At 37.7% G+C, this 14,355-nt stretch overlaps 1 protein-coding gene across 2 annotated transcripts in view; it reads left to right on the top strand.

Moving 5' to 3' along the window:
• The window catches only part of LOC139934708 (copine-8-like), a 33,548-nt gene that overhangs the window by 4,999 nt on the left and 14,194 nt on the right, over window positions 1-14,355 (top strand). For both annotated transcript variants that reach the window (XM_071929078.1, XM_071929079.1), the window contains exons 4-14: window positions 101-147; window positions 552-655; window positions 1,180-1,219; window positions 1,790-1,866; window positions 2,903-2,963; window positions 3,593-3,696; window positions 4,078-4,224; window positions 5,059-5,134; window positions 6,277-6,439; window positions 7,441-7,622; window positions 8,248-8,375. In XM_071929078.1, coding sequence (XP_071785179.1) covers window positions 101-147; window positions 552-655; window positions 1,180-1,219; window positions 1,790-1,866; window positions 2,903-2,963; window positions 3,593-3,696; window positions 4,078-4,224; window positions 5,059-5,134; window positions 6,277-6,439; window positions 7,441-7,622; window positions 8,248-8,375 — 1,129 coding nt within the window. The remainder of the gene's footprint in view (window positions 1-100; window positions 148-551; window positions 656-1,179; window positions 1,220-1,789; window positions 1,867-2,902; window positions 2,964-3,592; window positions 3,697-4,077; window positions 4,225-5,058; window positions 5,135-6,276; window positions 6,440-7,440; window positions 7,623-8,247; window positions 8,376-14,355) is intronic.

Genomic DNA, 14,355 nt, shown 5'->3' with positions numbered 1-14,355 from the left:
TTTCTTTTTTGGTCTTTTAAGCGTTTACCTTGAGGTTAAATTTTATGTGGTAAATTTTGCTGTGTTTTAATTTGTTTCTTTCATTGCCTCTTTTTTTCAGTATGTGTCATGTATACTCAAGCTATGGGAAGTACTGCATACAAAGAGGTAGATATGTTCAGAGTAAAAAATAGATATAATATTGTCATACGTAAATATTAATTTGGTTTTGGGGCCATTCACAATTATCAACATTGCCACAATTACAAACCGTACACCTAGGACCTCCCAACTAAATGTGTACCCCCAAATTACAAACTGTTTCTCAAAATGTTTTATACTATCAACAGCTCTTCATTGCTCACTACCAAGTAAACTTTGTGTGCTAACAATTATTTTGAGAAATTACCAATAGTGTCCAGTGCCTTTAAAAGCAGAAGTTCTGTAAAAGTTCATAGAAACAGAATGTTCAGCAATCTATTTATGAAAATGTCTACACAAATTTGTCCAACTGATGAACTCAAAATATTGTTGATAACATGGACTTTTGTTGTTGTTGTTGTTGTCAATAGTTCGGGAGGTCAGAAGTCATCATGAACAACCTCAACCCAAACTTTGTCAAGAAGTTTGTCGTTGATTACTTCTTTGAGGAGAGGCAGGGGCTGAAGTTTGAGTTGTAAGTAAAGGCAAACTGTTTTGATGTATGTTATGGGGAGTGTGGGTTTGAGTCCTGGTCGGGACTTTTGTGTCCTTGAGCTTGGCGTTTAACCATGATTGCTTCATCTTTTTTGATGGGACGTAGTAAAGCAGCAGGTCAAATGTGTTTTTGCACGAAAAAAAACCCTGTACACTATCGAAAAGAGAAGGGGTTTCCCCTGGTGTTGTCTGGCATGGATGTTGCAGATCGCACCACAGCACCTTCTAAACCATTACATACATGTATTCTTATGTATCTAACATGCTAAATGTCTCATATAATGCAAACATAGCTCCAGATACATGGAGAAAAAAGCACCAAGCCTGTTGAAGTGCCCTCGAGTGTGATAAAGAGCTGTTTAAGCACTGCGTATTAAAATGATTTTTACGTCTGTTTGGCAAATTGAAGCACTGATTTACCAAAACCAGGTGTTGAATATTTGAGGATTTTCATATTGTGATCCATGTTTGTAACTTTCCCTTTTTATTGGTTAATCCTTACAGATATGACGTTGACTGCAAAAGTCATGACCTAAAGAAACATGTAAGTTTAAATCTTGTTGAATGCATCAGTTATCATAAAGGCTTAGTCTTTCTCAAAAAGGAAAATAATTTCCTAAGCAAAGACTTGATACTTCGTGGCAAGGCAGCTTTTCCTCAGTAAAAACTGTCAACTTCTACTTGAACATTTGAAAGGGCACCAAGGCAACGACCAGGGGCATTGAGGCAATTGCCTCCCTGTATCAAACCTGCAAGAATGGTTCTAAAACTCATGAATTGCTACAATACTTTGTGTTTTTGTGGAGCATACTTCTAATTTCTCCTCAGGAATTTCAAATGCCTGTTTTCAGGAATTTTTAATGCATGTTTTTAGAAATCAAAATTTGTTGATTATCATTTGTGTTTGTGTCTTTTGGCCAGGGATGAGAAAATATAGACTTTAGTCTGAAATGGAACTTTTTAATGTCTGCTCTATAAAAAAAAAGCTGTATTTTTCTCAAAATAAAATAAGTCAGGCTCTTTGATCCACATCTCTGGTGCCGATGATACTGGATCCCAATTTAAGACTTTTCTGTCAGAAATAACTCTCACCGTATTTTGTTTTGCTTTGTAGGATTTTTTGGGCAGTGCCGAGTGTACAATGGGTGAGATAATGGGTTCGTCCGGCTGCAAACTCAAGAAGCCGCTCAAGTAAGGAAGGGGGTTCATCCATAATTCATTCATTCATTTATTTATTTTTATTTTTTTTAATACCAAATAATCAGTACTGCAAACAAGAAGACTAAAAATATTAAGTTTACAAAGAGTGACATCAAAAATGGTAGACAAGTCCACGAGGGCTTTCGTGGCTGAACCGAGAGACCCTTTTTTGGCCAATAGTCCGCTGGCTAGTGAGAGGTAAGCGGGTGCTCCCAATCCATAAGATGTCGGTGCTACTATAGGGGGCAGGGCTAAATGAATGAGCTAGCAAAGAATTATGCTCAACTAGTGGGCAGCATTTAAAAGGCTAATCATACAATTACAAGGAATGGATGACTTAATATCTGGAAGATCTGATTTTTGGAATATTAAGTTACTTATTTACTTTTTCGTAGCTGTATTACCAGCGCATTGTATTGACAATTTCTTACTGACAACCTGATGCTGTTTGTCTGTTTTGTTGAAATAAGTGGCGGTGTTTATCAGAAGAAAGACAGAATTTGGCAAGTTGACGTTTGACATTAAGGCAATAAAGTAAATCATTATAAGTCAATTAATTTGTATAAGCTATGATATGTATTAAAGCCTTTTATGGATGTGCTTAATATTTTGAGCTTGTGAAAATGTGAAGCCACATGAGCATTCCGCCTAGACGATGTCCCGGCAAGGGTAACATTCACTTTCACTCCACCAAGACGATGGCCCGGCAAGGGTAACATTCACTTTCACTCCACCAAGACGATGGCCCAGCAAGGGTAACATTGACTTTGCTCCACCAAGACGATGGCCCAGCAAGGGTAACATTGACTTTCACTCCACCAAGACGATGGCCCAGCAAGGGTAACATTGACATTCACTCCACTAAGACGATGGCCCAGCAAGGGTAACATTGACATTCACTCCACTAAGACGATGGCCCAGCAAGGGTAACATTGACATTCACTCCACTAAGACGATGGCCCAGCAAGGGTAACATTGACTTTCACTGTGTGTGTGATATGTTAATATTTTGTACTATTTCTTTCAGAGGGCCCAAAAAGAACAGCGGAACGATTATAATCAAAGGAGAAGAAATGAGTGCATGCAAGGTGAGGTTTTCTTTTTGAATTTCTGAAATGAATTTGTTTCAGCCTTTTTCGGGAATGAAATAATTTCAGTATAATTTGTTCCAGGTAATTCACAACAAATTCCCCTCTATTAAATTAGGGTTTGAACTGCCTTTAGCTACTGGGCAATCTCGGTGGTCCGTTAGGGTATTGATGTATTTGTTTGATGCTTTTGCTTTTACCCATAAACATTGATGTGTTCTAGCACTGTAAACTCAGTATTTTCCTGAGCTCTGTGGAAAAAAAAATCACAGGAATATTACTTTGGTGAGATTCAAACCCACGGCCTGACCAACTAACAGATTATACTGATCGTTTGGTAATAATATTAATGATAATAATAATAATAACAGTTGGTTTTTGTATAGCGCTTTATACAACCGAAGGGCGTCTCAAAGCGCCTTCACATTATTTCCCCTGGTCACTGGGCCTTAATTCATTCCTTAAACCATCTCAGCAATATGGTATAGTGATTTGCTTAAGATAGCTCAGTTGGTAGAGCACCTGACATATGATAATCTGGCTGGAGGTTGTAGGTTTAAATCACGCTCTCTGCAATTTTTATTCAACCCCCAAGTCATATTAAGTTTATCTTTATCTGCTTTGTTTAGGATCTTCTGATGATTGAACTGAAAGGAGAAAATTTGGACAAGAAGGATTTCTTTGGAAAGTCAGACCCTTTCCTCGTCTTCTACCGGTGTAACGAAGATGGGAGGTAGGTCTTGAAATAATCCTTTCTTGATGACGGTCAGAGCATACTGATCAAAACATTCAGTTATCAACCACCAGTTCTTTTTAGAAACAACACTACTAAAAAGAGATTCTTTTTAGAGACAACACTACTAAAAAGAGATTTATACATGGTGTTGCCGCAAACTCGCCTTATTATACTTCCACCAGGCAAAATTTCAAATCCTACCTGATCAACTATCTCTTGCAAAGGTCGTTGGTTTGAATATGCCTGTGATTTGTACTGAGTATACAGTGCTAAAACACACCGATGTATATGGGTAAACCAAAGCGAATATTATTTATCCCGATGCAAATTTCTATCTATGAATTACAAATATCTCTTGTTGATCTTTCTTCCTTCCAGTTTCACAATCTGTCACAAGACGGAGGTGATAAAGAACACATTGAATCCAAGATGGAAGCCTTTTAACATCATGGTACGAGCGCTGTGCAATGCAGACTATGACAGGACGATCAAAGTGGAATGCTATGACTGGAACAGAGATGGAGGGTCAGTTAAACCTTTTGAAGATTTTAAGTTCCACCTCACCCTTCTGTATAATCACCAGAAAATGCCCAGACATTGCTAATATTGTTCATTTCTTTAATCAAATTTTTCTGTAAAACTTCCAACAGAAATAACATCAAACTGTTTTATATGTACCATATTTAAGTGTTATTATTATTTACATACATTAATTATTTCTATGATATTCATATTTATCTGTGTCATTTAAAGTGCATTGTTTCTTTATATGTTCTCATCTCAAGTTTTGATTGACAGACTTTCAGGTCACAGTATTAAAATCCACTTTTGTTAAGCCTTATCAGCTTAAACTGGGTTGTCTCTGTTTCTAGTTCCCTGCTGTCCCCTCTCCCACCCTATTTCCTGTCCTAACCCAATCTACCCTCATCTCTCATCTATTCTTCACATGTTCCCTAATCCAAACCTTGCTGTCAGGACCAGCCGTCGATTTCACAAAACTCTTCCTAACTCAAGACTAATCATCGGACTTAGGATGAGTCCCAACCCTGCACTGTAGCATGCAGACCTTAAGATTAATCCTAAGTTAGGACGAGTTCCTAGTTCTAACTCGAGATTAGACGAGTCCTAACTCTTTGTGAAATCGGCGGCAGTGCTTTAATTGCTATTTAGGCTGTAGGCCTACAGGTAGTTATGTAAAACATTTTGTTTTCCTTTTTTTTCTTTCTTTTTTTCCTGTAGCTTTGTTTGCAAGTATTGTTTCTGAACTTTATGAAATGGCCAAATATAATAACAGACAGAAAGTTTAGTTTTGTGATCTACATTCAAATGAATTTATTGCGTTCTTAATTTAATTTTCAGGCATGATTTGATTGGTGAGTTTCAAACCCAAACAAGAGAGTTGACTAGGGGACCTTGCAACACCAACGTTTATCCAGTAAGTTACTTCAAAATCACACGCTTCCTATCAAATTATTTCTCATTTACCTTTGGACATTACTCCAAAAGTGAATGGCCATAACAAGTGTCTTGGTAAGAAGAACTGCAGCTGTTGATAATGTTTAACATTTTGAGAAATGATTCCCTTTAAAGTCACCTGGAAGTGGTATCTTTCAAAATAAAGCTTTTGTCACTAATATGTGTGTTTTGATGAGTGGAATGTGAATAAACAGTTAACTAAGGTTTTAAAAAATCAGTTCTTATGTTATTTACAAATTTGAGAGTAGACCCTGACCCGAGAGGGCGCTGTTCGTGACGTCAATCGAGGCAGACTTTGCCTGTAATGCGTAGAGTAAACACAATTGCAAAGTACATGTACGGACCAAGTCGTGAGTTTGTACGTTTCAAAAAAAAAAAAATTGTTTTTTTTCCGGCAATGCCGACCAGGTGTATTGCTGCTGAATGCAGAAAAACACTTTTTGAAATGTACCAACTCACGACTTGGACGTACATGTACTTTGCACGTGTAACACTATACGCATTGCAGGCAAAGTCTGCCTCGATTGACGTCACAAAAGGGGTAGGCGGAGTCAGCCCCCCAAACAACTTTATATTTTTTTTTAACATATAAATCGTGACCAACAATTACTAAAAAAATAGTTTTATTGTTCGTAAGCATATACTCTTATGTTTGAAAGAAAAAAAATCCTATTTCAAGGTGACTTTAATTGAATGTGGCTTTTAGAGAGAGAGATTCAAAAACATCGCGATCTGAGAAAATTGTGTGCATGAAAATTCTCTCAGATTGTGTCTTCCAATTATTGAGAAGTCTTTGGTGAAATCTCAAAAACACTTCCACCCTTAATTTTATTGTATATCTATCTTTATATGTTATTTAAAAAAACTGAACGGTTCACAGACTAAAGGAATATTTTGTCTTTAAAACTTGATCCTCAAAATGAATAAGTCTTGTTCTTTATTTTTTGTTAAGTTACCAGAACCATTGATCATGTAACTGCTGTTTACAAACTGAGTGACATTGTACATTCCAGGGCCTTTCTGGCAGGCAAGTTGTTACACTTGGTCATATTTGTAATGCACCTAACAAATTTGTAATTATATATTATTTCCGGTTAATAGGTGATCCATAAGGAAAAGCAAAAGAAGAAGAAGAAATACGCCAACTCTGGTCTTGTTTCTGTCGTTGCCTGTAAAGTTGAACCGCAGTATTCTTTCCTGGACTACATCAGAGGTGGTAGTGAGTTGAGCTTTACTGTTGCCGTTGACTTCACTGCCTCAAACGGTAAGAAACTTCAATAATATACAATTTAGATTCCTTTGGGATCAGTTTCAGGTTCATCCCCTCTCTGCCCCCCAGACCCCCCCCCCCCTTCTTGTTTTGTATCAGCCAGGGCCCAGGCCCATACATTGATAAACTCAAATTGTCCACTTACTTGCCCAAGTATTGTTAAACTCCCTTTTAAAAATTACATGTTCAAGTACTGTCAGACCCCCATTTTCAAATTACAGGCCCATGTAATGTTAACCCCCATTTTCAAATTATAGGCCCATGTAATGTTAAGCCCCCATTTTCAAATTACAGGCCCATGTAATGTTAAGCCCCCATTTTCAAATTACAGGCCCATGTAATGTTAAGCCCCCATTTTCAAATTACAGGCCCATGTAATGTTAAGCCCCCATTTTGAAATCAGCTTATACGCCCATGTCATGTTAAGCCCCCATTTTGAAATCAGCTTATACGCCCATGTCATGTTACAGCCCAACTTTCAGATTACAGGCCAATGTGATGTCCAAAAAAAATCTCCCATTTTAAAAACAGCCACCAGCGAATGTAATGTTAACCCCCGTTTTCAAATTACAGGCCCATGTAAAGTTCAACCCCCATTTTCAAATACAGGCTCATGTATCTTTAACCCTCCATTTCCAAATCAGCCACCCTTCCTATGTGAAGTTGTTAACCTCATCAAGGAAAATTTCAAAACTTTCTCCTAGAAGTTTTGACACAACCTGACTGAATACTCTGTAATTACTCAATAGGTGATTCGAGGCAGCCATCATCACTTCATTTCATGAACCCATATCAACCCAACTCAGCCTACTCTCCTTAATTACTCAATAGGTGATCCATGGCAGACATCATCACTTCATTTCATGAACCCATATCAACCCAACTCAGCCTACTCTCATTTATTACCCACTAGGTGATCCGAGGCAGACATCGTCCTTGCATTTCATGAACCCATATCAACCCAACTCAGCCTACTCTCATTTATTACCCACTAGGTGATCCGAGGCAGACATCGTCCTTGCATTTCATGAACCCATATCAACCCAACTCCTACCTGAGGGCTATCTGGGCAGTTGGAGAGGTGATCCAAGACTACGACACCGATAAGCTCTTTCCTGCTCTGGGCTTTGGTGCTAGAATTCCTCCAAATATGGGAGTAAGTCATGAATTCTTCATGGTAAGTGTTTTGTTTGAGGCATCATTAGTCGTATTTCCGTCCTCATTCCGTCTTCATTTTTGCTATTTTACCACCTTTATTTTAGTTGTGTTTAACATTATTATTATTATGTATATCATATTTATTTTCGTCCTCTTTGAGTTAAATTGTTAATGTCTGTTTTAGGTTGTTTTTGTTTTGTTTTTGTCAGGCATTTCAAAAACAAGCCTTTATGGCTTCTGTAAATGCCTCCATATTGGTTTGCTCCATTTCCATTATATTATAAACATTTTTTTCATTTCATTTTCATTAATTTATTTTCTTGATCTGTCCTTGAATGTCTTTGACTTGGTTTATTATTCTCCTTTTTTGACAAATATGGTAACAAATGTTGATTGATTTCAATTGAATTGAATTTAGTCCGCAAAGCATCCTAAATGGAAACATCACAACAACATTTTGTTAAGAAGACAAGGAAGAATTTTTCAGTTTTAGACGTGGGAGGAAAACCCATAGGGAAAAACCCACGCAGTCAGGTAGGGACTAAAAAACCAAATCCACATTCAAGGCTCTAGTCTGTGTTGAACCGGGGGTAGACAAACCTTTGTAGATTTTTCATAGTATTTTGGTTGATGTAAATTTCCAGAACGGTCACCCGACGGACCCGTTCTGCGTGGGCATAGAGGGGGTGGTAGCAGCATACCAGAAGGCGTTGGCTACAGTTCAACTCTACGGACCGACCCTCTTCGCTCCTATCATCAATCATGTGGCAAGGTGAGTTTGAAAAATATTCTGAAATAAAATCACAGAGACAGAATCTCTTGCAACAGAATCTTGCTTAGTTGTAAGCAGAATGAATGAAATGAAATAAGCAGATTAGCTCACAAATCTTAGCGGAAAGAGGTTACCACTCAAAATGCCTTTTAGTTTTAACTGTTGCGTTCGGTGCCCCCTGTAATTTTCTGCTTAGCCAAGCAATTTGCTAAGCAGGTTGCACTTCTAGGCTTAATTTCAAATGATGTTAAAGGCAAAAGATCATTTGATTTTTGTCAACGTTTTGCTGATTTACTATCGAGGAATATAATATAAAAGTCACCCGTGAAAGTTTCAGTTGAGCAATTGTCTACTTGTTGAAAAACAGCTTACTGGTCTTACAAACCTAATGGATAGACGTAATGCATAACAACAAGACTGAGAGTTACACACACGTTTGGTGTGTGTATGGCAAGCAAGGTCAAAGGTAAATCTGGCAGGAATCCCCTGGGTTCTAAAGGCTGTTATCTGACGTTATTCATTAGCAATATAGTGCTAGATAGCTCAGTTGGTAGAGCGCCAGCACGTTAATCCGAAAGTTGTTGGTTCGAATCCCACTCTAGTCAATTCTTTGTTCAATCCCAAAAATCATATAAAATTTTACCCAGTGAGTTTCCCTTGTGGGTTATATTGATATCTGAAACAAAAAGTTGCATCTGGCTGCCGCTTCGTAGGTTGTATCATAATTTGTGTGTGATCCCCAGCTATTCGGCAGTTAACGGTTGTATGGCTTCTGACTGGCACCCCCGAACAAAGACATTGACAAAATAGGGAGATCTGCAATGTAGGGCTAAATGGAGCAGTCGGTAGAGCGCCGGCACGTTAATCTGGAGGTTGTTGGTTCGAATCCCACTCTAGTCAATTCTTTGTTCAACCCCAAAAAGTTATTCATTAGCCTCAAAGTTTGACATTAGGGCCCAATTTCATAGAGCTGTTTAAGCAGGATATTTTGTTTTGAAATTTTGTGCACAGTCCATCGAAACCAGTCTATTTTTGTTTTGCTTGTTTGTATTTATTTGCATAATGTCTCTCTTTATATCTTAATAACCATACTCGTTCATATTACTCACCAATCTTTCTATACAAATGACAAACTATCTGACTTGGTTGTCTATTAAGGAACCTAGAGTGAGCCCTCTATTGGCAAAAACTTAACACATGTAGTTCATTTGGGGTAGTTACTTTTAGAACAGCCTGAACATCTGACGTCACTCTTCGAGGTTCGTGAATAACGCCAGAGACCGGGCCCAGTCTACCTTTAGAAGTCCATTATTACTGCATATATTTTCATACTGATGATGATTGCTACATGTACATTGTATTGGTGCTGTATTTGAGTACTGCATTTCTGACAGTTTTTTATTATTTTTTTTTATTTGTGACAATATTTCCTGATCAAATGAAGTTATTAAGATTGTACAAGACTTGCCTTTTGTATTGGGCTTATTATCTATCTGCAAAAAAGTTTCATTGAACATGTTCTTGATTGTTCAGTATACAAAAACATACCAGGATTCTCATAAAAGATGTTTGTAGCTTGATGTCAATGACACTATTCCTGGAGAGATGCCAGCGTTTCTGACAACAACAAAAATTTCAAGGTTCGGATAATGAGATCATTCAAAGTTGTCAGTGCTTATCAGTCGCTCTGTAGCTTTTCCTGTCAGGCTTGGGGTGACTTAGTTTCACTGTTGCCCACTTCAACTTCAACTAGCCATTATCTAACAGCACACTCTACAGTTATTGACTTGCTTTTCCTGTGAACTGTGAAAACCAAGGTCGTATTTAAAAAACAATAAATGGCAATTGTCTTATGGTTCACTTAAAAAAACTCCTGAAGGCAAAATATATGTAATGGTACGATTGTTTTTTCCCTGTATTAATATAGAAGTATACAATAAAACTAATAGGAAAATTACAAAAAGGGGGTAAAGTTGCAGTTTTTAATATATCGCTGAAAATCGAGAACAGTTAATGTCCCAGCAGGTTGAATATTCCAGAATTGGTACACACAATCTGAACACTCCACAGATTAAATTTCTTTGCATAACATGTTGGTTCAAAGTTTTCCAGGCCTGTGTTTTTCAAAATGGTGATCTCAAATGCTAAATGAAATGTTATCACTTACGATGTTAAAAAAATCTCTTGTTTTGGTTTTTTTTAACAAAATGTTTCCATCATGTGGAGGTAGGTTTCCAACCACTTGTTCCAATTAATCATTGTATTTCTGTGAAATAGACTCCCCAAAGTCCTCTTGTGTAGTTCTTAGGGAGTTTGTTGACAGATTTATTAAAAATGCTGTGACTGTTGCTAAGATACGACCATTGCAGGCGATAACAGTGGGATTAGTATCCATATTGATTTATGAATAAATGTACGGTTATAAAAAAGAAAGGCAAAAAATAGTTAATGGCCTGACGTTTCGACCCTAGCAGAGTCTTTCTCGAAGGCTAAATGACAACACAACAAACATAAAAAAGAAATAAAAGATTATAAAAAAGAAATAAACAATATGACACTTAAAGTTTGTAAGTTGAAGGTATTATGTCTTTAAGGCAGTGGACACTATTGGTAGTTACTCAAAATAATTTCTAGCATAAAACCTTACTTGGTAATGAGTAATGGGGGGAGGTTGATAGTATAAAACATTGTGCGAGACGGCTCCCTCTGAAGTTTTCGAGAAGGAACTAATTTTCCACGAACTTGATTTTGAGACCTCAGATTTAGAATTTGAGGTCTCAAAATCAAGCATCTGAAAGCACACAAGGTGTTTTTCATATCATTATTATCTCACAACTTTGACTACGAATTGAGCTCAAATTTTCACAGGTTTGTTATTTTATGCATATGTTGAGATACAGCAAGTGAGAAGACTGGTCTTTGACAATTACCAATAGTGTCCAGTGTCTTTAAAGAATCATTGATGACCGACAGTACAGAGGCTTGGCATCCAGCCAGATTTGTACAGGCTGGTTGTGTTTATATTGATAGGCAGGCCTGATGGTAATTCCCTCTATGCCCCATGGGGTCGATTTCACAAAGAGTTAGGACTATTCCTAACTTAGAACTAGTCCTAGGAGATATACAAATTGCATGGATAGTCCTAAGTTAGGACGAGTAACTGGTCCTAACTCGAGATAAGACTAGTCTTAACTCTTTGTGAAATCCACCCCTGGTTATTGCCTTGGTGCCCTTGAAATGCCTGTGTAGAAATTTTCTCATAGGGTGTCCTTTACCAAGCAGAAAATGCATTGGTGCCCTTGCCTTTTCAAAAACAAAGCATACAGGCCTGGCTAGGTATAACAGAACTCTTCTGAAATTAGGTCAATTAGACATTTCTGTTGCAAGTTCTTGCCAACCTAGGTTGGGAAACGATGGAAACTGTAAATACCAAGCAAAAACAGGTAGCTTCAGTTTGTTACAATGTTTCACAAATATTATAAACTGGTGATGGATTGGTTGGAAACTAGCCAACAAATCATAGGATGTATTTTTTTTATGAAATAGGGTAACAGCGATGGCGACATTGCCTTTGGATGCTGTGTCTAAAAAACCTCTGTTAAGTGTAAGCCCCAGGTAATCCTAGTTGAAGACATTCTCAACACCAATGACTCTCGCCCCTGTTTTACTCATAACTCACTTTTCTCAGGGACCATGAATATTTATTTCAGAGACCATAAATGTCTTCCATTCAAGTGTCTGGCACCAATGACTTGGTAATTTGTCAACAGTTTCTGTTATTATTTTCAACAAGTCTGCAATAAATTTCTTCAGGTTCTAAAAACCTTGACATCTTTCAGGACAAACTTTGTTAACACCTGTGTACCTGAAATCACTGGTGAGAATTAATAGTGTGAGGACACTTTTTTGACTCCTGGATTTTCTAAGAGGTGAACTCTTTGAAAAATAATAACACAGCATTTGTAAAGCGCACTTTATCTGTGTGACAATCAAAGGGGCGTATTCAAAATACCAATATATTATTTGTTGTCAAGACTCAATCACTTTAGAATGGGTAACACCAAACTAGTTCTCAAAACGTTGGAACGTGTCCTAAGAAAAGAAAAAAAAAAAACAGTTTGGTTGGTTGGAACGTATGGCTTTGTCCGGAAATGTCTATAGTGTGAACCTAGTTACTTAAATTCTGGTAATGAGTTGGGTAGGTCTGTAAACAGGATGAACTTGCTACAAACGGACCCCGTTTGTGTGCACATGTACATCCAAATGCAACCCGACCGCACATTTGAATTATAATATTAAAGGCAGTGGACACTATTGGTAATTGTCAAAGACTAGCCTTCACAGTAGGTGTATCTCAACATATGCATAAAATAACAAACCTGTGAAAATTTGAGTTCAATCGGTCATCGAACTTGCGAGATGATAATGAAAGAAAAAACCACCCTTGTCACGCGAAGTTGTGTGCGTTTAGATGGTTGATTTCGAGACCTCAAGTTCTAAACCTGAGGTCTCAAAATCAAATTCGTGGAAAATTACTTCTTTCTCGAAAACTATGTCACTTCAGAGGGAGCCGTTTCTCACAATGTTTTATACCATCAACCTCTCCCAATTACTCGTCACCAAGACAGGTTTTATGCTAATAAATATTTTGAGTAATTACCAATAGTGTCCACTGCCTTTAAAGGTTTGCGGTAACCCCATGTTATGATAATCTCTAAATGTTTTGAGGTTGTTCTAAACAGAACCGTTGGTTTCAACTCAACGTTTCGATCAGAATGCTCTGGAGAAATCTGAACGCTGATGCTGCATGCAGCACTGTTGATGTGGATTAGCTTGGTGATGCACGGGTGGGAAATGGAGCTGGGTTGAGTTACTCCTACAATAATTGACGTGGATTGTTGGTGTGACTGTGAGCCGTACCCCTCTCCCATGAACCATGAAATGAAGTATTGAGAAAGACTTTGTGTGAATGTGTGGAATGATCATCAGAATGACAGTCAGAAATTCAGTTGATGAATCATAGCTACATTGTATGCATGCATGACAGCCTTTTGCAACACATTATGAGAATTTGTAAAGTGGCGTTCTACCCACAAAATTTAAGATCAGGGCCTAATTTCACAAAGCTCTGTTAAGCGGAAAAATACTGCTTTTTGAAATGAAATTTTCAATTATTTGTATATCTTTATCAACATTTATATAGGAGTGGATTACATCAATTGAGCGGTTGTCATGGTTTTACATGCTGAAAATATTTTTGTCTTTAGATTTTTTTTTTTTTTTGGGGGGGGACACCAATTTCTTAAAAACTACAGCACCTCAGCAAGTTATACTTTAAGGGAAGCTTTCTATCGACATTGTCTTCAAACTGTGTAAGTTTAATGTACATCTGTGGACTTTGTGTTTTGTGTCCAATAAAAAGTACCCAAACCCTTTAATAACAGAACTGGGATAAGGTTGTTGCGATGATCATGAGACTGTTCATGTGTGACCCGTCTTGAAGGAGGGGACCCTGGATGGTTTCTACCCTCCCAACAAATTAATGAGTTTGGAGTAATGAAGCCAGGAGCCAATATCATAGAGCTTCTGAAGCACAACAAGCTGCTAAGCACAAACAAATTATGCTTACCAGATTAAGGCTACCAGCTAAACTACCATGTCACATGCACAAGTTGTGACTGGTATCCTGCTCATTTCTGCTTAGAAGAAATGTGTCAAGCATTATTTTCTGCTTATTAAAGCAGCTCTTTGAAATTGTGCCCAGGTGGCGTGTCGTTTTTACTTTCGGTGCATTTCTCATCTTCGTAGCCTAGGCCTATATGCTGGACATGTCCAGTATGTTTAATAAGCCATGCACATCTGGTTCAGGATGAATGGCTTCTTATATGCATTACTCTGGATCTTGTCTAGGGAAGAGAAATTAGAGTGAACTGAATTATTTGGAACCCTCGGGCAGGAGCGCCACCCCTAACCACCCAAG

Source organism: Asterias amurensis, chromosome 3, assembly GCF_032118995.1.
Source record: "Asterias amurensis chromosome 3, ASM3211899v1".
Taxonomy (NCBI): Eukaryota; Metazoa; Echinodermata; class Asteroidea; order Forcipulatida; family Asteriidae; genus Asterias; species Asterias amurensis.
This window is presented reverse-complemented; position numbering and strand designations above follow the sequence as displayed.